The sequence below is a fragment of the Rousettus aegyptiacus genome, unplaced genomic scaffold (assembly GCF_014176215.1).
Source record: "Rousettus aegyptiacus isolate mRouAeg1 unplaced genomic scaffold, mRouAeg1.p scaffold_m13_p_12, whole genome shotgun sequence".
NCBI lineage: Eukaryota > Metazoa > Chordata > Mammalia > Chiroptera > Pteropodidae > Rousettus > Rousettus aegyptiacus.
Window position 1 is genome coordinate 67665677 of NW_023416287.1, and position 21941 is coordinate 67687617.

At 52.6% G+C, this 21941-nt stretch overlaps 1 protein-coding gene across 50 annotated transcripts in view; it reads right to left on the reverse strand.

The window, feature by feature from the left end:
• CELF4 (CUGBP Elav-like family member 4) overlaps positions 1-21941 on the reverse strand; it is a 289057-nt gene that overhangs the window by 22445 nt on the left and 244671 nt on the right. For 30 of the 50 annotated variants that reach the window (XM_016158055.2, XM_016158048.2, XM_016158039.2 and 27 more), the window contains exons 4-8: positions 6296-6424; positions 5779-5858; positions 5212-5355; positions 3959-4106; positions 2029-2178 (exon numbers count right to left, since the gene is read on the reverse strand). In XM_016158055.2, coding sequence (XP_016013541.1) covers positions 2029-2178; positions 3959-4106; positions 5212-5355; positions 5779-5858; positions 6296-6424 — 651 coding nt within the window. The remainder of the gene's footprint in view (positions 1-2028; positions 2179-3958; positions 4107-5211; positions 5356-5778; positions 5859-6295; positions 6425-21941) is intronic. The other 20 variants (XM_036229976.1, XM_016158046.2, XM_016158047.2 and 17 more) reach the window with 1 other exon arrangement.

The following is a 21941-nucleotide window of genomic DNA, read 5'->3' on the forward strand; positions in this document are numbered from 1 at the left end:
ACATGGTCTCGATAAGCAAGAGGGCTAGGAAGTGGAGAAAGGCATTCCTGAGACCCCTCTCTGCTTCTCTGCTTAATGACCTCATTAGTAACTGCCAAAGGATGAACATTTTGAAGGATCTCGCTCATTATAGTGGCTCCAAACTCCACTTTAAAGATGGTAAATTAATTTTTCTAATGTACTACTTTTCTCCTTTCCTTTCCTCCATCCCTCCCTCCTGCTCTGGCAGGGAATTGTTTATAGAATGTGGCAGATTGTTACAAATGGGGGAACGTAACATTTCCAAATTCCATGAGTAAAATAGCTCACAGATGCTGGTGGAGGTGGGGAAGGAACAGGTTTGTCAAAATCCATGGCTCCAGATGGGCTTGTGGGCATGGAGGAGGGGGGAAATGAAACCACCCAGATGTGCTGGGGACTGTATCTCCCAGCCCATGAGCCTTAGGCAGGAGGAGCCCAGGAACTTGAGCTTGGTAGGCCCTCTCCCACCTCCAGCTTGCCAAGCCCCTGCTCTGTCTCCCTTGGCATCCTGGAGTCTTCATTCTGAAACAACACTCCAGACCCTCTGGGCCCTACTGCTTCTCTCTCTAGGCTTCTCTGGCCTCTTCTCTATGCACTGAGGGGTGAGTTGAGAGGCAAGCACTAGGACAAGATCAAGGACAGCTCCAAGTTCAAAGTCAGGATATTCTCCTCTATTTTTCTCTAGCACAGTGACCTTGTACTCTGCTGCTGCTGCTAGAACTTTTATATTCTCTGGATATCTGTGCCTCATTCCAGACACTGAAATCAGAATCTCTGGGCTTCTGAAGTTTTACAAAGCCACACGGTGGATTCTGATGGACAACCAGAGTGGGAAGCACTGCTGAGTCACATCAGGCTGACCTTTTCTGCCCTTGTGTGGCCAACCTCCTCACCATCCCCTCCTCCTCTTTCTGGGCCTCCAGGACAGCTGCTCCTTGTTCACCCTCCCCTCTCCAGGCCCTACCCATCTGTTAAAGTCCAATCTGAGCCTCCTGTCAGGACAGCTCTGTTGGGCTTCTTCAACCTACAGAACTCTCCCTTCATTCGAATTCTTTAGTATGTCAAGTTAGAGAGCATTCGGTCTTGATCAGACTCCATTTTGCTTATCGTTTAAACCTTCGGTCAATGTATACTGTGTTCCTGACTAGACTTTACCTCCCAGAAGACTGGCTCACATCTTGCTCTCCTTCTTGCCCCGTCCCCCCTTTCATCCAGCACACACTGGCACTTAATCGTAATTACGGGGACTTTGTAACCTCAACATCTGCCCTCTGAGGAGGAGGATAGCACTTTTGACATCCCTAATACACTGCCCCTTGCTGGTTTACTCTAGGGCTTCAAGCTCAGCTTTCCTGCTCTGTCACTCCATCTTCAAGACCAGAGACAGGAGCACATGGGAGAATTGCTAAGTTCGAGAGGAACAAAGTTAATTAGGAACGGGCCTCCTGGATCTTCCTGTGTGCCATCATTCATGAAAGCAGGGCCCGGGAGCTGTCCGATGTCCTGATATTCTGTCTGAAGTGCTGACCAGGGTTTTGTGTGCACCAAGGGACCTAACTGGTATGACCCTGCCAGAATGTCAATCTATACACCTCCCCCTCCTTTCCAAAAGAGTCTTTTCCTGTTTAACACTAAATATAATTATTCTTCAAGCTTCTATCCCCTCATTTATTGTGGGTCAAATTCACTATGAATTTGCAGTTACTAACCTCTCTGCCTGGTTGTAAAATTACATCTATTCTCTTTTTCTCCCCCGAGGGAGTCCCAGGAATGCGGTTCTTTATCACCTATCAGACTAACGCTTCTTCAAAGATGGGAATTTGGTCTCTCCCACCAGAAGCTCCCTGAGCGAAGACAGAAAGCTGGTTCTCCCTGATCACATTTGGGGTTCCGGTAAGGAATGGGCAGAGGGCAGGAGACACACATTCTCTGTCATAACAGCAAGGTCAAGGATAGAATGAACAAGAAGTGATGCATGGGTAAGGAAGGGCTGCCGGATGTGCTTACCTGGGTAGGGATGGATGCCATTGGCAAACACAGCTTCTGCAGCAGGCTGCCCATTGGCCTGTGGGGGGAGGCCAGTGAAGCCATTCACCCCAATGGGAGACGGGATGCTAGGCACGGCTGGTGCAGTGATGCCCGGAGGGGTGCTGCCACCTGGTTCCAGAGGTTGAAAGGGGTGGAGGAGGAGGGGAAGCAAGCAGAACAAAGGTGAAGAAAGACAACCCATGGAGCTGCATCTCCTGGTTCCAAGGGCCTGGGGATAGACTTGGATCTCACACACCAATTCAATCTTATCTGTGAATCATGCCTTGGATTGTCTTTCTGCATAGAATGATTCCACTCATTTCAACTGTACCCATCTTTCAAGGCAAAGTCCAAATTCCACCTACCCATTGAAGACTTCCTTGACCACTGACCACTCAGCCTTAGAACTGCAGCACATAGACTATTCTCAGTGCCCTTGACTTTGATCACACTTGGTCTTCCTTTAGTCTTTTTCAGTAGTTCTTGCTCAGCCCAGCTAAGTCAGGATGGGCTGGTCCTTGTTTAGCCACCAAAGGGTTTCTAAGTTGCTGGCTCTGCTCTCTTGTCTGGATCACTGAGGGGCTGATCTGTCTCCCCAGGAAGGAGTTTTGCTACTTAGGTGGAGGAGGTCTTAATTCTGGAGTTCCCCTGCAATGAGGGAGAAAGGACTTTACAGAGTCCAGACTCAGCCTTATCCATACACAAAGTAGATGCCTTGACCTCCTCCAGCTGAAGTAATGGTGATGCTCATCACCACAAGGGCAAAGATGGGTCAGATGACAATGACAATATCCTGTGCCCTCCCTATGTGGGGTGGGTGTAACCAAAGCTGTGGCTGGGTAATTGTGCTGAGGTCTCAGAGGCTGGAAAGGGCCTTCCTCTTTGTGTAAAAAGCAGGATCTCTTTGTGGATAAGGACTTGAGGCTGGCCTGGGCTCGGAAGTATCCATAAGTTGGAAACCAGAGCTGTGGGGTAGTGCTCAAGTTGGGCCTGAAGATGGCACAGTCTTCTTTTTTATGGCTTTTATCTGGGAAAGAAATAGCTCCTGGGTGTCATGAAGGCTGCTGCTATGACTTGGGTGCAAAGAGCAAAGGAAGCTTGGTGAATGAGAGCCTTGCATGTTGCTCCGGCCCTTGGGACTAGAGGTCTTCTCAACTTTGACACTATTGACATTTGTGGCCAGACATTACCTTGTTGTGTAAGTATGGGGGTGGAGGGCGCTATTCTGTGCATTGTCGGATGTTTAGCAGCATCCCTGACCTCTACTTACTGGATTACAATAACATCCCCCTCCTCAAGTTGTGAAAAGCAAAAATGTTTCAGGACATTGTCAGATATTGGGGTTGGGGACACCAAATTGTCCCAGTTGAGAATCACTGAACTGGACAATGATCAAGATCCAATTAAAAACACGCTTCGTGAGCAAAACTCTTTCCAACCTCCTTGTCCTTCGACAACCATGGTTCTCTCTTGCTTACTGTATAGTTGTCTTGGAAAAAGCCAGCGATTCTATGCTGGGTTAAAGGGAAATTAAAAATGGACTCTTCTTCTGTTTGGACCAGGGACCAAACAAGGCTACAGAATGGGCAGAACTCTTCTCCCCTCGGACCTCAAAGGGAGATGTGTTCATGTCAATTTCTTTCCAAAATGACTTGAGTGAAATTCCCACCACCCTGAAATCACATCATGGACTGGATGGGGCTAACATTCCATCCTCCCTTGGGTCCCTAAGGATTAGAACATTTTTGAGACAAACTGACAAAGGATGAGGCCTGCTTGAGCCCAGACACCATGTGCTCTTGCCACAGGATGGTCCATTGATAGCCAAAATTGGCCACGCAGAAGGTCCAGCCTGGGTCTAGTTGCTCTCCTGCTGGGCTGGGTCCTGTGCTGGTATCTGCCGGCTCACCTGAGGTTGGGGTCATGGGCGCGGCTGCCAAGCCATTCATGTTGAGGGCCGCCATCTGCTGCATCTGGGCGGCGGCGAAGGCAGCCATGGGGTTCAGGTAGCCGCCCTGTGCGACTGATGCCATTAGTGCCGCTTGCTGTTGCATCAGCTGGGGCAGAGGGAGTGGAAAAAATATCATGCGCTTCCGGGGGCAGCCCTCCCCACCCCCAGGGGGCTCAGCTCTCGGACACCAGCCTCCCAGGCCCTGAACCCCAGGGAGCTGAGACGCATCCCCCCACCGCCACCCCCAGAGAAGCCTGATGCCTCCCTCATTCCTGCCCTAGTTCTCAATGGCTATTAGAAACCACTCCTGAGAGGTAACCATTCAAAAGTAGCAGAGGATTATTAAGGACTCTAAAGTTGTTGTAAAGAGTCAAGGAAGGGGACTGGCTCCATGGGTGCCAGGTCAGCCCTGTGAAGGCCTGTCATTCATGGAGATGTGACACCCAAAGCTCTAGGGACACGTTGGATGAGCCTCTGCAGAATTAACTTAGCATGGATTTCTGTCCAAATGTTCTTACAAAAGTGAGTGGGGACTGGAGAGGTTGTTAAAATTGGCTAAATTTGGATACTGCTGAAGGAATGAGGTGAGCTTGCATTTTTAGAACCAGAACCCTGTCCTACCTCAGTACCACCCATGTGGGGGTTGTGGCTACATGTCTGGGAGACAGCTTAGGGGGGATGCTGGCAGAGCAGGCCCCAATGCAAAAGAAGTCGGTGGGCCAGGAGCCTGAGTCAGGGCCTGGAAGGACTGTTGGGAACCTCATAGGACCAGAGGCCTGAGGACACTCTTCCATGAGTGGGCACAAGTGTGGGGTGATGACAACCAAATACCTGGACTTCTCTCCCTCCTTCCAATTGGTGCTTCCTAGGATTCGACTAGCAGGAGAGCATTTGGGGTAACCCACTTCGCTGGCCTGGCTTTCTCTCCAGCTCCCCTCCTTAAGAAGCAGGACAGCAACTCACCTCCTCCTGGCAGCCACCAACTCACCTCCTCCTGGCAGCCACCCTAGATTGGACCAGCCTTCTCTCAAACCCCTCTGGCTTCCACTTCCCGGGTTCATTTCTGACCACTCTTCACTCCCCAGGGCTAGAGCAGTATTTTCTGGGCCGGGAACAGGGCTTCCCTCAGCAGTTAAGTGTCCCTGATGTGGGGCTCTAAGCAGAGTTAGCTAGAGAACTGCTGCCCTCCACCCGTTCACGCCCCCACTTACTGCCTGTGCGTAGGCACCGTAGGCCCCGAACGGGATGGCCATGGGGTTGAACATGCCCATCTGGCCAGCCATCTGCTGCATTCGCCGCATCGTGCGCTCCTTGTCGGTGTCGGCGAACTTGACCACGAGACTGGATGAGGCTCCCTGAAGCCGGGACTGCGCGTGAGGCCCACCTGCCCTAGCCGCTTCCGCTCCCAGCCGTCCAGCTGTCCGTGCCCTTGACCTAGGCCCACCCTTTCCTCTCCGTAGGGCGCTAGTGGGGGGTGGGGGGCCCACACTGGTGCTAGCCCAGGAGTCTGGGGTCTTAACTCAACCGCGGGCGTTTTCTGTCTGGGTGACCGCGAGCCAGTTCCTTAACATCTCTGGGCCTCAGTGTCCTTATCTGAGAAATGGGGTAATGGTAATGTTTTCCTATCTCGTGGGGAAGCTGTGAGCGCGGCACGCGTTTGTCACTGTACAGACCGAGCACGAGGGCGAGAGGGGGCGCTGTTGGTGCGCTGGGTTGGGCTGGGGTGTCGGTCCGCCACTATCCCGGTCCCCGCCCCACCCAGGGGTGGCCTCACTCACCGGCATGGTCTGGCTGCCGTGCAGCGCGTTGATGGCGGCTTGCGCCTCAGCGTGAGAAGAGTACTTCACAAAGGCGCACCCTGAGGGACAGGAAAGGCTGAGCCAGGGTCCGAGGGCTCAGAGGAAGGCTAGGGAAGCGCGAGGACTGGGAGGCGGGGCACGGAAGCGACCGAGGGGGCAGGGCGCATCCCAGAAAAAAGCAGAGTGGGTGAGACGGACAGACCAAAGAGAACAAGAGACACCGAGAAACGCAGAGACAAAGACCGGGCCGGGCCGGAGATTTAAAAGTACCCTAAGTCTCCCCGTGCCTGTCTGGACTTGGACCGCGACCCCTCCTTACCCACAGACCCGACCGCCTCGCCCCTTCCCGGCTTGTGGGTCCCGGCCAGCTCTCGGCGGCTGCGCACTCCGCCGGCAGGCTGGCGCCAGGCAAGACCCCACCCCGCTCACTCCCACCCCACCCGGCTCACTGCCCCCCCCCGACCCCACCCCGCACTCCCGCCCCGCCCCCACTCACCCTTGCTGTTGCCGTCGGGCCCGCGCAGGATGGTGCACTCCTCGATGTTCCCGAAGGCTTCGAAGAGGCGGCGCACGTCGTCCTCAGACTGCTGCTTGTTGAGCATACCCACGAAGAGTTTTCTATCTTCTGGAACAAAATTAGGAGATGCTTACCCGTGCCGAGGGCCAGGCGGCGCGTGGGCAGGCCCGGGGTGAACAGGGCACGGCGGGAGGAGAAGGGTTTCAGGAGAGAAGAGACTGAGCAGAAGCGATGGCCATGGCGGGGTCTCAGGGAGAAGATGGGGGCGAGGGTGGGGCATAGCCAGCTGGGAAGTTGAGGGAAAAGGGGTCGGGTCAAGCGGGATTGGGATTGCAGCGACTCTGCCCCCTCCTGCCCAAAGGGCAGGCCGCCCAGTGAGGGGGCAAGGCCACTCGTCTGGCCGCTTGCTTAGGACGAAGGGATCGTTCATGCAGCCCTGAGGTCCCTCTTTCCTCCTCTTAGACGCAGTATCTTCTTCAACCACCTTTTCTCACAGATGAGTGAGAAGAGTACTTCACAAAAATTAACTCACAACAGGCAAGCCTGCCACAGGGCTTTTGCATATGCTGTTCCCTCTGCCTTCCTCATCCTCCACATCACAAGGCTGATTCTCCTAGGTCTCAGTTTTATTGCTTCCTCATCAAGGCCCCTCCTTCCACTTCTCCTTGATCTCTGGCTCAGCCCCTCACTCTCATGGCCTGAATTTCAAAGGACAATTATTTACTGCTTTGCCTGTGTAGTTGATTTCTCTCTAGCTTCCTGCCACCACCCCTCCCTCAACGTGTGCTCCCTGGTGAAGAGACCAGGCCTTACTGGAGAAGCAGTATCTGGCATATAGCAGGCCTTCAGGACAGAGTTAGGGAATGAATGAATGCTTTACGCCATTCCCGGGGACATATCTCTTTTCTGTCTCACGTGTTTTTGCCTCCATCTGGTGCCCCCTCCTTGCTCCGGGTCTTCCTATTTGTTCATGCTGCAAATTCAGCCCTGGGGACTTTTGAAGAGCCTGTTCCTGAAGACTGGGCTCTCTCAGCAGCTCCCCCACACTTGTGTTGAGTACCAAATGGTTTGCTGACACAACTCAGCTGTGTGCTTAGGGTGACAGAGGTCACATTGGGTTGTCTGTACCAGCTTGTGACTTTGAAAAGATTGTCCACCTTGCAAGCTCTTCTTTCTTTCTTTCTTTTTTCTATAAGCTCTTATTTCAATGTGACTCCACGCCTCCCATTGAGCAATGGGGTTTATGTTCCCTCCCCTTGGATCTGAGTAGAGCTTGTGACTGCTCTAATCAAGAATGGCAGAAATGATGCCATCTCACTTCCAAGGCTAGGTCCTAAAAAGGATCAGCTTCCACTCAATTCTCTCTTTTGGTGATACTTGCCTTGTGGAAGCCAGCCACCATGCTGTGAAGAACCCTCAACCGGCTCACACCATGAGTGCACACAGAAAGGAACCCAAGCCCCCAGCTGCCAGTCAACAGCAACCACCAGACATGGAAGTGAATGAGTCCTCATGTGATTCTAGCCCCTAGCCCTTGAGTCTTCTGCCTGAGGCCCAGACATCCTGGAACAGAGACAGGCCTTCCATGCCATGCCCTGTTTGAATTTCTGACCCACAGAATCCGTGAGAATAATAAACAGTTGTATTATACCGCTCGCTTTGGGATTAAATTGTTATGCAGCCGTAGTAGCTGAAACAGGGGTCCTGTGGTGACAGTACTCAGCAGGTACTCACTAGATATATGTTAACTACTGAAGACTGGCACACACAGGCATACACAACCAAGGCTGCAGAAATGCATACACACGCCCCTCCCAAAGCTGCAATCGGCCATGTGTTTATGGTTTTCTCTGAAGGCAAGGGCACTCTGAGACCATGTCTCTCTGTATTCAGGGTGGTTGGTACCTCCTGCCCCCTCACCCACACTGCCAGGAGAGTTCACATAGAGCTGAGGGGCTGGAACAAAGTAGAGAAAACCTCCAGGTCCCTTCACTACTTCACGAGCCACCCCAGAGTCTTCCTCTTCAGGAAGGCCTAACCACTACCCTACTGGTACCGCTCAGCCCCGAGCACTTAGCACTGGGCAAGTGCTCAGTGATGAGATGGCCCTGGGTTCCAACTCCTTCCATACCCTGCAGTGCACCGCTGCCATTTCCTCTTACCGGTTTTGAGGCAGGGCACTCCAGCCTGCCCTCCACTACTAGTAAGCTTAAGCCAGAGCTCTGGGCCCGGGGCCCTGACCCCACCACCTGCCCCGGCCTGGGCTACTCTACCTGGCTTCTCCAGCCATGGCAGGGCTGGGCACACCACTACCTCATCTCCAGGGCTCACCAAGCAAGGAAACCAAGAGAAAGGGAGAGAGAGAGAGAGAGAGAGAATGAAAGGAGTGAAGCTGAGGAGGGATGGCAGGAGATGGGGTTGGGAGTAGAGAGGGAGGGAAAATGGCAGACATGGATGAAGGAAAAGGAATTAGAAACAGACACAGAGCAAAGAGAAGAGATGGGCAGGAAAGGGCAGAGACAGAGGAGAGAAGGTAGAAGGGCTTATGTTTAACTACCAGAAGCAGCAACAACACTTACATAAAATGAACTGGGAGCTTTTAAAACCTTTAGTGGAGTAATTGAAACTCTTCTCCAGGCCCAGAACAGTGCTCCCCCATCCCCAGTGCCTTTTAAAGGCTCCAAATTAATGGGATTTCCAGAAAGACAAAGAAGTGAAAAACCGCCTCCTGCTAATCCCAGGCCCTCCTACTTAAATATTTCTTTTCCCTGGGAAGGAAAAAGGAGGGGAAGAGAAGGCCCCTCCTCTGCCGGAGACTGATTTAAATGCTGGGACCTCAGCTCTGAGCCTTCTCTCCTGACGTCTGAATGTATTCCTTTATTATCATCATGACAGCTTTCTGATTGCATTAAAATTCATCCACACGTGCCTTTTTACCCAGCCACTTCCCTTTTGCCAGGCGGTTTTTTTTTTCTTCTTCTAATTCCTTCTTCCCCTTCCCCTGAAATCTCCCTTTACTGCCCAGTTCTTAGTTCTTTGCAGTAGGCCTGAGTCCTTCCTTCTTGAAAACTTTCCAAATGTGAAGGGAGTGAGGCTCCCCTTCTTGCTACTTGCCTAGATTTTCCCAGGGAAACTACAACTAACCTCTGAAGGCTGCAAGAAACCAAAGAAACCTAGCTCCAGGCTCACTTCCTCCGGGGTTCTTGAATGACTCCGCCCAAGGCAAAGGCTCGTTTGTTTCTAGAATCCTCAAATGGATTCAGTTTGTGCCCTGTTTATTTCCAATTGGCTTTTGTTACTAGGTGAGCAATTCTAAGGCTTGTCTTTTAAAATTAGCGGCTGGAAGAACTCTGAGTCTAAGGGTCAATCTCCTTCCAGCTCAGGCCTCCTGGCTCAGACCCCAGGGCCCCTGTACTCCTGCTGTAAAACTGCTCCCCCGCCTCAGTTTTTAGGTCTATAGAATGGGCAAAACTAGGCCCTCCTTCTGCGGCGGGTGCTGGGGTTCCAGGAGATGCTTCAGGGACAGGGCCTGGCTAGCAGTAATAATAACGGTGATGACCATTACTGCGACTCTCTATTCAGGAAGAGGAGAAAATGGAGCACCTTTCCCCCTTGGTTTGCCCTGCCCTAATTTGAGGAGGAGACAGAGATCATTTGGCGAAGAAGTCAGATGATCCATCCCTGATGGAGAGCACTTGAAGTAATAAGCAGGACTTCACTTAGGCTGTGGCTGACCGGCTGAGCTGCACAACCTCCCCATCCTCTCACCCCCTGTGGCCACTTTCCCAAGGCACTGTACCTAAGCTGTGTCAGATGACCAATGATAGATACCATTTGGCTGGTATTTTGGAACTGATACCAGTGAGTCTCAGAGAATGACTCAGTTCCCAACCTCCAACATTGACACAGACCCCTACTTCTTGGGACAGGCTCAGCAGTGGTCAGGACCACAGCCCGCCTGTCTGAGTGATATAGGGTCCCTAGGTGATGATGAGGCTATGGTGCTCTCACTTCCCCCCATGAGCCCTAAGCCTGAACCCACATTTGGGGTATGCGTGTGTTGCTGTTCCTTTGAGGCGATGCTCATTTAGGTACTGCTGGAACTGGGCCATACAGGGCACCTTGAAGGAAGATGAAGACAGGAAAGATCTCAGAGCCAGGATGGAGCCAGGTAGGAGGCCGTAGAGGCCACATGAGGCCCAGACGTGGGGTGATCAAGTGGGGCTGGTCCGAAGCTCTGTATCCTCCTCTCGGCAGAGCCCAGCGTAGGGCAGGGTGCTGCATTACGCTCACCTTCTGACTCCCAGGGCTGAGCACAGTGGCTGGCACGGGAAAGCACTGGCCGTCAGGCTCCTGCAGTCATTCAACTACTTGCTACGCACCTTCTCTGTGCTAGACACTGTTCCAAGCATTGCTTCTAAAGCAGTACACGAGAAAGGTGAGTCTGCTCACTGGAGCTCACATCTAGATGAGGAGACAGGACATCCACAAGAAACAAGTTCCCAAATAAGACAAAGGTCCTCAGGGCCATCACACAGTGGCTCCGAGAGCTGCTGTGTCCTACCTAGGAAGAACAAGGCCACAGAACGGCAGAGCTGGGAAATACCAGAAAATGCCAAGGGCCTCACCTTTTTTAGATGAGGAAATTTGGGGCACAGAGGGAGCTCAGGATAAACATCTGGGGTTCAGACTAAACATAGTCTCTTGACTTTCCCACATTGTAACCCCCTTGCTGCTGCCTTTCTGCTCTTTTAAAATGTGGGGGCCTGTGTCTGGGGTTGGGGGCAGGGTGAAGGAGCACCTCGGGTTCTGGGGAGCCTGAACCCAAAGAAGGCAACTTGGCTCACTGTGCCCAGATGTCCTGCCACCACTGCTGGGGAGTGGGCATAGTTTATACCCCCCAATGCCCCACCAAGGAGCTGTGGGTGGAAGAAGCCAATAAAATAATGGATGAGAAAGGTACCCAGTTCTGTCAGATGAAGGCGTTTATGGCAACCTCAGGAGGGACTGGACCAGAGCACCTGTCATCCCTCTTGGGTCTATCCCTTGGTCAGGCTTTCAACAGGCATTTATTGAACATTTATTTTGCACCTGTGATTTGGCTGAACAGGGCATCTGAGATGATTCTTGGGGGTACTCCTGGGTTTCCTTTTTTGGAGGGTTCTCTTCCAACAGGTGGGTGTGGGAGTGTGCATAGTTCTCGGGTCCCTGGGGTAGCCAGTCTTTGGCCCCCAGAGCCTCTGCCATGGGGTCCCTCACCCCCTTCCCATGAAAGAGGACAGTCAGGCCTGCTTTGCCACATGCAATAGCTCTGGACCACAGGCCAGAGGAGCCACTGAGGGGAGGGGGACATGGATGTATCCTGAAGTCTTCTGTGGCGAGGTGAGGAGGTGGGCTGGAGTTATGATGTCCAGAGGACATGCAGGGGAATCTAGGTCCACAACAGAATTTGAACACAATCCGAGGAGTGGAAGGGCCTCCTTCAGCGGCTCTTTTCACCTGCTCCCAAGTGGCCCCCGCCTGTGGCGGGGCTTGCAAGAAGTTTAACTTCGCTGTTCCAACGGCTGCTTGCCTTCTCCCTCGCCCACCAGCGTACATATTTCCCATTCCTCTGGCCTCCGGACTCCTATTTTCCCAGAACTCAATTGCACTGTGTTTGAGCTTCAGTGTCCCGACCCTAAAAAGCTTTGGGTGACGCCTCCCAGGAAGCAATAGGTGCGATGACAAAGCGGTGGGATCTCCTTGCCAGAGTCCCGGTTTTCCTCCACTCTGCCTCTGAAGGAATAGGTTTCTGTGCTCACTCACTCAGGCTGTCAGGGCAGAATGGGGCTCTGGCTGCAGGATTTACACTTTCAAAGGAGAGTCCAGAAAAAAAGAGAAGCAAGGCACCTGTGGCAGGTTTAGGATAGGCTCGTGCAAAGGAAATTTCAGGGTGATGCCTTAGGGCCCTCCCCCACAGATGGGCAGGTAGCACCTTGCTGGCTGCCCAGGATTAGAGGACCCCTGAGGGAGGGCGAGGCGGGCGGCAGTAGCGTCCGCTTGACTTGCCAAATGCCAGCGTCCTGGAGCTAATGCTCAAATTCCGGTTTAATTTTCAAAATTTGATTCACTCATTACCATCGGCATTAAACAATATTTTCTGCTTAAGGATAGACGGCTGCTGGGGCACTGTAGACAAGTGCTCAGATGGTTAATGACTTTTATTGCCGCAATAGATTTTTACCGTTCTCTCCCCTCCAGCTGCTGAAGAAGGGTTTGTAAGGAGACCTGAGCTGGGGAGAACCCCGGGGGTCTGGGGCCAGGAGGGCTGCCGCTTCTCTCATGCCCTCCAGCTATTGGCCCTGGACGTGGGCACGTTGGTGGCAGAGCCCAGAACCTCACGTGCTCCGTGCACCTGGCCCTCAGCTGCTGGCAGAGGCCTGAGCGCTGGAAGTTGTCCCATGCAGGGCCCTCAGGCAGCTCTTAGGCTGTGGGACCAGGAGACTTCCCTGGGTGCCTCATGGATCTAGAGGCCATCTGCCCTCCCTATAGATGACCTCGATGTCCCCGGGTTCACAGTTAGTGAATCTGAATGGAAAGGACCTTCTCCCTAATGTCACCATGGATGAGGGAAAACCTTTAATCAAAGGGACTGAGAGGCACGCACCGCCTCCACAGGAGTTGCTGGGTGGGTGGCATCTTCCAAATAGTAACTGAAGCTGTTTGTTAAATCCTGGTTGCCTGTTGCAACCTTAGGAAAGCCATGTACCCTCCCTGGGCCTCCGTTTCTTCATCTGTAAAAGGAGAGAATAATTGCACACCCTTCTGAGGGCTGTTGGGAGATTACATGAGTTGAGGTATGTGAGTTTTTTTGTGTGGATTGTGTGTGTGTATGTGTGCGTGCGTGTGTGTGTGTGTGTGTGTGTGTGTGTGTGTGTTTGGGGGGGTGAGTTGCACAGCCTTGCACTGAGTGAATGCTTAATAAATGCCCTTAAGCTGATTATAGCCATTCCTACTGCTCACCCATAGGAGTTCCTGCTGGTGGGCGAGGATGCCTGCCCCACTCCCCACCCCCACCCCCACCCCCATCCCCACATCGCAAGGTGTGGAAAGGACCCCTAGGGACATCGAACTGAACAAAATCCATGCCTTCCTCTGGCTAGCCTGAGAAGCCAGGCTTCCCTTTGCCTGCCCCTGACCAAATGGCAATGTTTGGGGGACCACTAAGATGCTCCCCAGCCTCCTCCAGGAGGTCTACCTGGATTGATTCAAAGCAAGAAACATTTCCCTTGAAGTTACTGAGCCCCACTATATGCTATTTCATGAATTTTCTTGATCCAGACCCGTCAAACACCTATGGCTCCTAAAGGGACCAGTCGGGATGAACCCAATCATTGAATCTAAATCTGTGCCATTTCCTACATTGCTGACACCCCTACCTCTAGTCTGGAGAACTCCTCTGCCTCCTCCTTGCCCTACCTCACTCCCTAGGTGGGTGGCACACAGTCTCAGATCTGCCTTTCGAGTAGAGAAGCAGTGGACAGAGCCAGGACTCCACATGCCCCTCCTCTCATGCCTGGGAACCCAACGGCCGCTCACTCTCCAGTTGGTTTGGGCAGTTTCCAGTATTTCCATCCACATCAGGGTGAGGGGCCTGGATTCAGATGTCTCTGCAGCTGTGTGACAGAGTCAGGTCCCCTCCTGAGCCATTCCCTTCACCTGAGATATGAGTCCCAGGCCAAGCATAGGAGGGTTCTCAGCACGATATGAACCAGTAAGTAGAAGAACTGTGCCCCTACTCTGTCCCCACAACATACACTGTGTCAGAGCCAGAGCGGGGGTAGGGGATGGGGGTGGAGGGAAGTGGGGGGTGGCGCAGATGGGTGGGAGACTCCTCAGCAGGATAAAAGCCTTCCTGCCTGGGAAGAAGCCTGAAGGAGACATCAAACCAGACCAAAGCCTGCTGGGGATGGGGGCTGAGATAGGGCTCCCCCTCCACCGGGGATGCAAATGAGGACTCTCAGCTGGATTTGGACCCCCAGGGAGGCGGTGCCAGGTCTTGATCTACAGCGCTTCTTGATCTACAGCGCTCCCTCCAAACAGTCTCTGTTTGATGTTGAGGGTGGGAGGAGGCAGGAGACTGGAGAACCATCTAGTCCCCTGGTAAACTAGATGTGTTCTCCCCGCCACTTGCATTCCTTCAGGCAGCTCTGCCTTCCAAATGCTTCAGGGTCAGGCCCAGTCCATGAGAGTGGCCTCCTCACTGTCTCCTGACACCGACCCAGGACCTTGCTGTCTGCGTTTCACACAGCAGCCAGAGGGGTCCGGTAAATCCCAGGCAGATCTCGACTATCTCCTGGTCAAACCCCATAGTGTCTCCCATCCCACTGAGGACAAGCCCAAGTCTTCTAGTGCCCTGTACACAGGCACCCACACTCCATTTCCCCACCCCCCCGATCCCTCCATCCCTCTGCTCCAGACACATAGGTCTCCCTCGGCCTCCCTGCCAGCTCCAGAACCCTTCACGCCCACCCCTGCCCAGGGCGTTTGCACTTGCTGTTCCTTCTCTTGTCTCAGGGATCATGTCCTAGACATCTGTAGGGTGCTGAGCTCCAAGAATCCCCAGAAAGTAGGAAACGAGTGTCCCCTGGAGATGAGTGGGCATCAGCCATGGTGTGAACAGAGAGCCCGAAGCGATGAGCTCTGTGGGCAATGAGGGGAGGGGGTGGAGAGGGGTCTAAAAGGCTTGAGCTGGGCCCCGAAGGATGAAAGCCTGGGTTTGCCAGGTGGAAAAGGCAAGGGGCAGGCTCCCAGGTCAGGGAGCAGCATGTGCAAGAGCAGGGAGTGTAAAGGGGAATGTGGTACGGGACACACACACACACACACACACACACACACACACACTTTTCTGTTTTCTATTCTCCCATCCATCATGTTCTAAACATTTCCCTGAAGGCCCAAGGCTTGGACCGTCACCTCTGATCATGAGAAGTTTGGCCTGGGACTCAGACCTGAGTTCCTCTCCTGCGTCCATTCTCACTGCCCACCACGCCCTTTGGCTCTGTCTAGCTCCTTCATTCATAGTGGCAGCATCCTGTCCCAATGTCACCCCAGTCCCTTCATGACAACAGCTGGTGGGACTCACCTCCCACATCATAGAACCTCTGCAGTTCCCAGAAAGCACTAGCTGGACCAACTCCCTCCCCAGGGCTTTGTGGTGCTGCCGCCCACGACAGCAGCTCTCACCTGCTGACTCTGGGAGGTGATTATAACAGCAACGATAATAAAATTAGCATGGTTCTCATTTCCGGAACACACTAGGGTCAGGCACTGAGATAAGCACTATACAGGTACAGCGGGTATTTTATTATTTCCACTGCAGAGAGGAAGAAACTGAGGCACAGAGAAGTTAAGTGCCTTCCTCAAGAATACATGCCCCGTCGTTGGTGAAAGCCGGGACTCACACTCAGGTAGACCAGCTCTCATCCTCCATTCTGACAAAAGATGGTGTTACCTGGGTATCTCACCTTTTTGTCTTTCCCCCACTCCTCTAGCTTAGCACAGACAATGGGCAGAGGCCTAGTAACCCCATTGCTCTGCAAGGGCCAGGATTTTGGTTCAGGGCTCGAACAGGAGAATGGCTGAGGCGCTATGGCCCCTGTGGATTTCTAATTGCCCAGGGAGCCCAGGTGTGCCTCACAGGGCCCTCACTAGTCTCACTCACCTCTCTACCCAAAGCCCAGCTTTCTTGAAGTCCCCTGGGTGACCAAAGAAGTAAGCACTTTCCTGATGAGTCCCCAGGCCTTTTCCTCACCAGGGTCTAGGCTGCAAGGACCTCTATCTTCACCACACCAGAAATCAGACTTGCTGGCAGAATCCCCTCTAACTACCTGCAGCCAGACCCCTGCTGGCTGCCCAAGATACAGTGGTGGCTCTGTGCTCTCTGGGGCTTACAGCATGTTTGAGGAACAGGACTAGAACTGGGGACTGTCACCACCCTGGGGGTCACGAGTGGCCAGTATGCCCTCATCTTTTGCTTTCTGCAGGTGTGGGGGCCTTCATCTAAGCAATAACTGAGCCCTGGAGACTTAGTACAGGTGAGGGGTCTGGAGACCACATACGCACCACCTGCTGCCTCCCTCTCTGGCCCTCTGACCCTTGACCCTCAGCTCTCTTGCTGGTAAGTCTGCATTAGGCATCCCAGTGGGAACCTGGGACACATTGTGGCTCTAGTAGAAGTCACCTTTTCCTGGGGCGGCAGTGCTCAGCCATCTCTCCAGATAACTGATTATACATTTGATCTGCTATATTATCCTTACCAGGCGCACGGCACACGACAGACAGCCTGGAGTTCTGTGGGGACTTCTCGGCAGCCGAACCCTGTTGTCTAATGGGGTTTCCACCAGCGTCTGGTGCACACTCCAGCATTTCACCCCTCACAGGATAATTTATAGCATAATGGAGACTTTTTTCCTTTATATTATGCGGAAGCATAAATTATTGCCTGTTTGTCCTCAGCTCTCAAGGAGACAGACAAAGCAGAGCTTTATTCCAGCAAGGGAAGGCAGTCTCTGTAGAGGACCAGTCGAGGCAGGGTGGTCCACGGCAGGAGGGGTAGGGGCAAGAGGAGGAGAGACCAAGGAATGCCATTAAGCACATCTCATTGACGGGGCAGAGAATGTAGTCAAGTCGGCCACAGATACTGGAGAAGAAGTAAAAGACCCACTTAGAGCTACTTGTCTCTATTAACATGGATAGAGGGCTTGTTAGTTGAGAGCTAGAGCTGCACAGTGGAGGCTGTAAGAATACACTCACCTACAGGCAACTTGACCACAGACCAGCCTCTAACCCTAGCCACAGGCTGACTCTCTTGTTGGCTGCAGATCCTCCCAACTGTGGCCTGACTCCCACACCCTCACAGAGAGAGTGAGTGGTCAGGGGTCCACCCCCTCCTCCCTGCACGACCCCTGCCACAGCCAGAGACAGAATGCAGTTGCCGGGGAGCTGGGCAGACCTCCTGCCTCTCTGATCCATGACCCATTTTTAACCTCGATGGGGGAACTTTGCTTCTTATAAGATGAAGCGGGAGAGTGGCACTCCAGCTTCTGACAGTCTGATGTCCATTTTCCTGGGGAAGTACAAGCACCTCAGGGTCACCCTTGCTAGTCTAACACAGCAGGAGTCACACTTGAACCCAGAGTCTGCAGCTTCCAAGCCCATCCCCCACTCCTGGACACTGGTAAGTTCTTCTGGGGACCCTGGGTGGGTGTGGGGTCTTCAGATGCCACCTGGTCCAGCTTCCTACAGTACTACTTAAGGAGGAGATGACACTTCCCGAACACCTCTGCAGAAGTCTCTCTGGCTCCCTGCCAGGCCAGGAGGAAGCCTGATAGAAAGTGACCTCATGTGCCCCCCCTGGAGGGTCCCACACTGTCCAGAGCCCAAGTCCTGCTCTAGAGCGCCAAAGGCCACTCCTTCTTCTTTGGCACTCCACCTGAGAATAACAGCAGGAGTCTTGGATCTTGTAAAAACAGGGTTCTCTGCCATGGCTGCTATGAAGATCACTTGGTGGTCTCCAAACATAGATGTCTAGAGCCAGCTCCTGAGATACAGATTTGTCTGGAGCCCAGGCATCAGTATTTTGGCTTTTGTTTTTTACTTTTTGAAAGTTATTAAGGTGATATCAATATACAGCTAGGGCTGGAAAAGGCTGAGGTGGGTCTTCTCCAGCCTGCCACTGCCATCTCTTGTTGGGCATGACCTCTCTGGCCTTCGGCTTGCCCACAGGAGCTCAGCCCTTTAGACTGCGGGATTCTGCACCCACCTTCTCTGCCCTGCCAGCTGAACCTGGACAACCGCCCACCCCCCCCACCCCCACCCATCCTTCACAGGGTCGTTCTGGAAAGACATTGTCATTATTTGGAGAAGCAGATGGGAGAGAATTATCTAGGTCGCCACACATTCGCCCTAGTGGCATCGCAGGCTGCCTCTTCTTTTCTCTCTCGTGTGCCTCTCTCCCCTCATGCCTCTGGCCAGCGCTGCTCTGAGAAGTGAGTCCTGGGCTCCTTTTTCATCAGCCCGCCAGTTTCCTTCCTGTCCATCTTTGTTCCAGCCACCCTAGCCCTCCTGGAGTGACTGCCGTCCCCACCCTTTCCCCACAGATCGCAGATAGTCCATGCTTAAGTACACACTGTATTAACTCATGACTGATAACGGACTACAGATAGACACAGAGATAGATGGATGACAGACATGATTAATAAATGCTAGATATCCAGATTAAATGCTGGATGATAGATAGATACACAGATGAGAGAAAAATGATTGCAGAAAGCAGATAGATTTATGATCAATGGTACATAAACAGAGATAGGGAAATGTGGATGGATAGATGGCCAAGATGTTTCTGAGGACTTCAGATACCTGAACTTTAAATTCGAAATGTCAGGAAACTAGCCATGGCTTCCCATACCTGTTGTGGTATTGGCTTTCAGAAGAATAAGGAATCCTGTTCTGTTTAAGACCTATTTTAAATCAGCTTCTCTTTTAACTTAGGTCTCTACCTCCACATGTCTGATGGGTTTGTGGTTAATGCAGGTTACAGTGGGGCTGGTTTCTGCGGACATGTGAAACTTCTCTTTGATGTTTCTCTGAGCCTGCAGGCAGGCGGGGGTGCCTCCTGAGCCCCCACTGTGCCTGTTGAGAACCTCCCTTCCTGGAGGTAGGCCTGTCCATCTCTCCCATAGGGGCATGCTCCTCAAAAGCCAGAGCCATGCCCTCCAACCCCACAGAGCGGGCTGGTTCTTGGAGTTAAAGGCAGGTGTCAGACCATCTGGTATACACAGACTCATCCATTCCCTCTCTCTGTTTGGGACCACAGCCTCAGAAAGGACAGTGTGAGCTGACTCATCCTGAGGCCTCACCGCGGGCCAAGCACTGTCACTTTAATGATGAGCACTTTAATTTCATGAGATGGGTACCACTGCCACTTCCATTTTACAGATGGGGAAATCGAGGCGCAGAGAGGTTTGGCAACTTGCTGGTGGTCCCACGGCTAATCAACAGCAGGGCCAGGATTGGAACCCAGGTGGTATGGTTCCTGAGTTCTCATCCACCATGGAAAAGGTACCCCTCACCCTGCTCACCAGACCAGACGCTCATAAGGTTCTGGTGAGCTCAGGAGAGCACATGGGTCTGGGAACTGGAAAGGGCTGCACAATTCGCAAGATGTTATTATTTCTAATGACTAATGAGACTGCAAAGGGAGTGTCAGTTTCCTCGAGAGAACAAACTGTTTTGCAGGGTGGCAGCATATTAACTGCGGGTGTGTGGCTGGCATTGCTAAGGACAGAGAGCCTGCTTTTGCCATTCAAAGAGGCCCTCTGAGACCTTCAGGTTGCAATATCTGGTTACCATGAAGTTCAGTTTACAGAGCGGCAGGAAGGGGAAATTTCGTGTTTCAGAAACCTGCCTGCCAGCTCAGGACCCCTTTTATTATTCGCCAGTCGGTCATGCAGTTAGTTGGTCAACGAACTATGTGCAAGGTACCGGGGTAGGAGATACAAGGAGTAGGTCTGGTCCCTGGATAAAAAGGCTTTGAAACTGGGACCTGAGTGGCCCAGCTGTGGAACAACAGATCTGGCTGGGGTCTGACAGAAGGGGAGCAGTGTGGAGCATGAAGAATTCGCCAGGGAGGGGCATCATGACAGCTGGGGTCGTAGGCACAGAGTTCTCTGAAAAGAGTTGGGCGTGGAGGGGTGCGGAGAGGGAAGGAAACCTGGGATGGGAGGCGGGGGAGAAAATGCAAAGAATTTCACTCAGTACAAATTAAGTGCCTGTTTGCTAGAAATTACAGAATCTTATTTTGAAAAGCAGAACATGCCCTTCCACCAGTAAGCCCTGGAGAGAGGTGGAGGGAAGTGACAAGCACATGGGGCCTACTGTGCCCGGAGCAGGTTTGCCTGGGAGTGAAGGAGGAGGGGGTGGAGACCCCACTAGCTGGTCAGTTCTCACCCGGCCACAGCCAGTTCTTCTACAGGGAGTGGTGCTGGCCGCCCCGTTGGATATCCCGGCAGCAGGTTCTGTGCCGGCTGGGCACTTCCACGCATTCTGCCACGTTTCACTACCATGCTTCAATGTAACATGCTTATACTCCCATTTGACAAATAGTTAACTGAGGCTCAGAGAGGCTGAGCAACAGGCTCAAACTGAGCAGTGGTGGTGCAGGCGGGATTGGTGCCAGGTATCTCTGCTGGCTGAGCCATGCCTGCTCTGGTGTGCAAAATACCATGTGACTCATGTGTGCCTGTCCTGGGGCCTGGAAGTCCATCCTTTGGGTTCTAGGCCTTTGGACTCAGCATAGCCCTCTTTCTGAAGGCCTTCGAAATATGGTGCTTATATCACTTCGACATGACTGATTTTGCCAGAAGATGTCCTCTGTGATGGAAGGGACCAGATAAGGATTTAGGTTTGCAGTGCCTGAGGCTGGACATGGAGCAGCAAGAGCTGGGAAAGAATTAGAGACTGAGAAGGAGGGTAAGGGACTGGGGAGGAGGATGTGTAGTGTGTGGGAGAGGGGCCATGAGCCACAGAGGGAAGGCTGGGCTGGAGGGGAGGGATTCGTAATGGTAACGGGGCCTGCTGTGGGGCCAGGTGTGATGGGCAGTGGAGCCAGGTGTGATGGGCAGTGGAAAGCGTAGGCTACGGCAGCCCCAGGAAGGACTCCACCTCCTTTCTTCTCCCAGTGCAGAGCAGCCAGATGGCCTAGGGCAGTAGTGCCATCTGACCTTGGGCTCCCAGGTACCTCAAGCTTTGTCTGCTGACTGCATCAGAAATGCTTCACTCTGAGACGGATGTGACTATTTTTCAAATGCATATAGATGCTGTTGTGACTTTAGAAGTACCAATTCATTTAAAAGCACTGCTGAATTCAAGGTAACTTATTGCCATTTTGCATTCCCCCAAACAATGGATACTGGAAGTAAAACATCTATCAAGGGGGGCGGGGTACTGATGAATTTTTGATGTTAAAAATGGCTCTTAACCTTGAAAAGCCTGGGCATGGGATCCAAGGAGGACAGTGGGAGCTTGAGGAGCAGAACTTTCTGTAGCCAAATCCTAGGCCTTTTGCCATCTCACCTGCAAGACCAGTGTCACCTACCCAGAGGTAGGATCACGGGAGGAACAGCAGGGAGGACTTTGGACCTGCAATTAGGAAACTTCCTCTAGCTCTGAGTCTCTCAAAACTGCACCCTGGGCCTGGTGTCTGCCCTTCTCTGAGCCTCATCCTCACGCTCATCCTTGGATGCAGCCAGGAGAGTGAAAATGATTGAGTCCCACAACAGTTTCCAGTTAAAAACCATGAGTCGGCATCTCTACTGATGCCAGGAAAGAAGCTTGCTGTCTTTCCACTATTGCGGGTGCCTAGTGGAGTGTCTGCCACATAGCACATGCTCAATAAATGCTGTTTGACTGAATAATAACAATAACCAACCTATTAAGAAAGAGATTTAGTCTGAGAATGCTCAAGTTGGGGAATGAAGCCTGGATCCACAGACATGTTTCTTTCCACCATATTTCCTTGTGTGATCAGGGTCTACCTTCAGGGAAGATTAAATGGAATCCCACCTTGGCCTTAGTGGCTGGG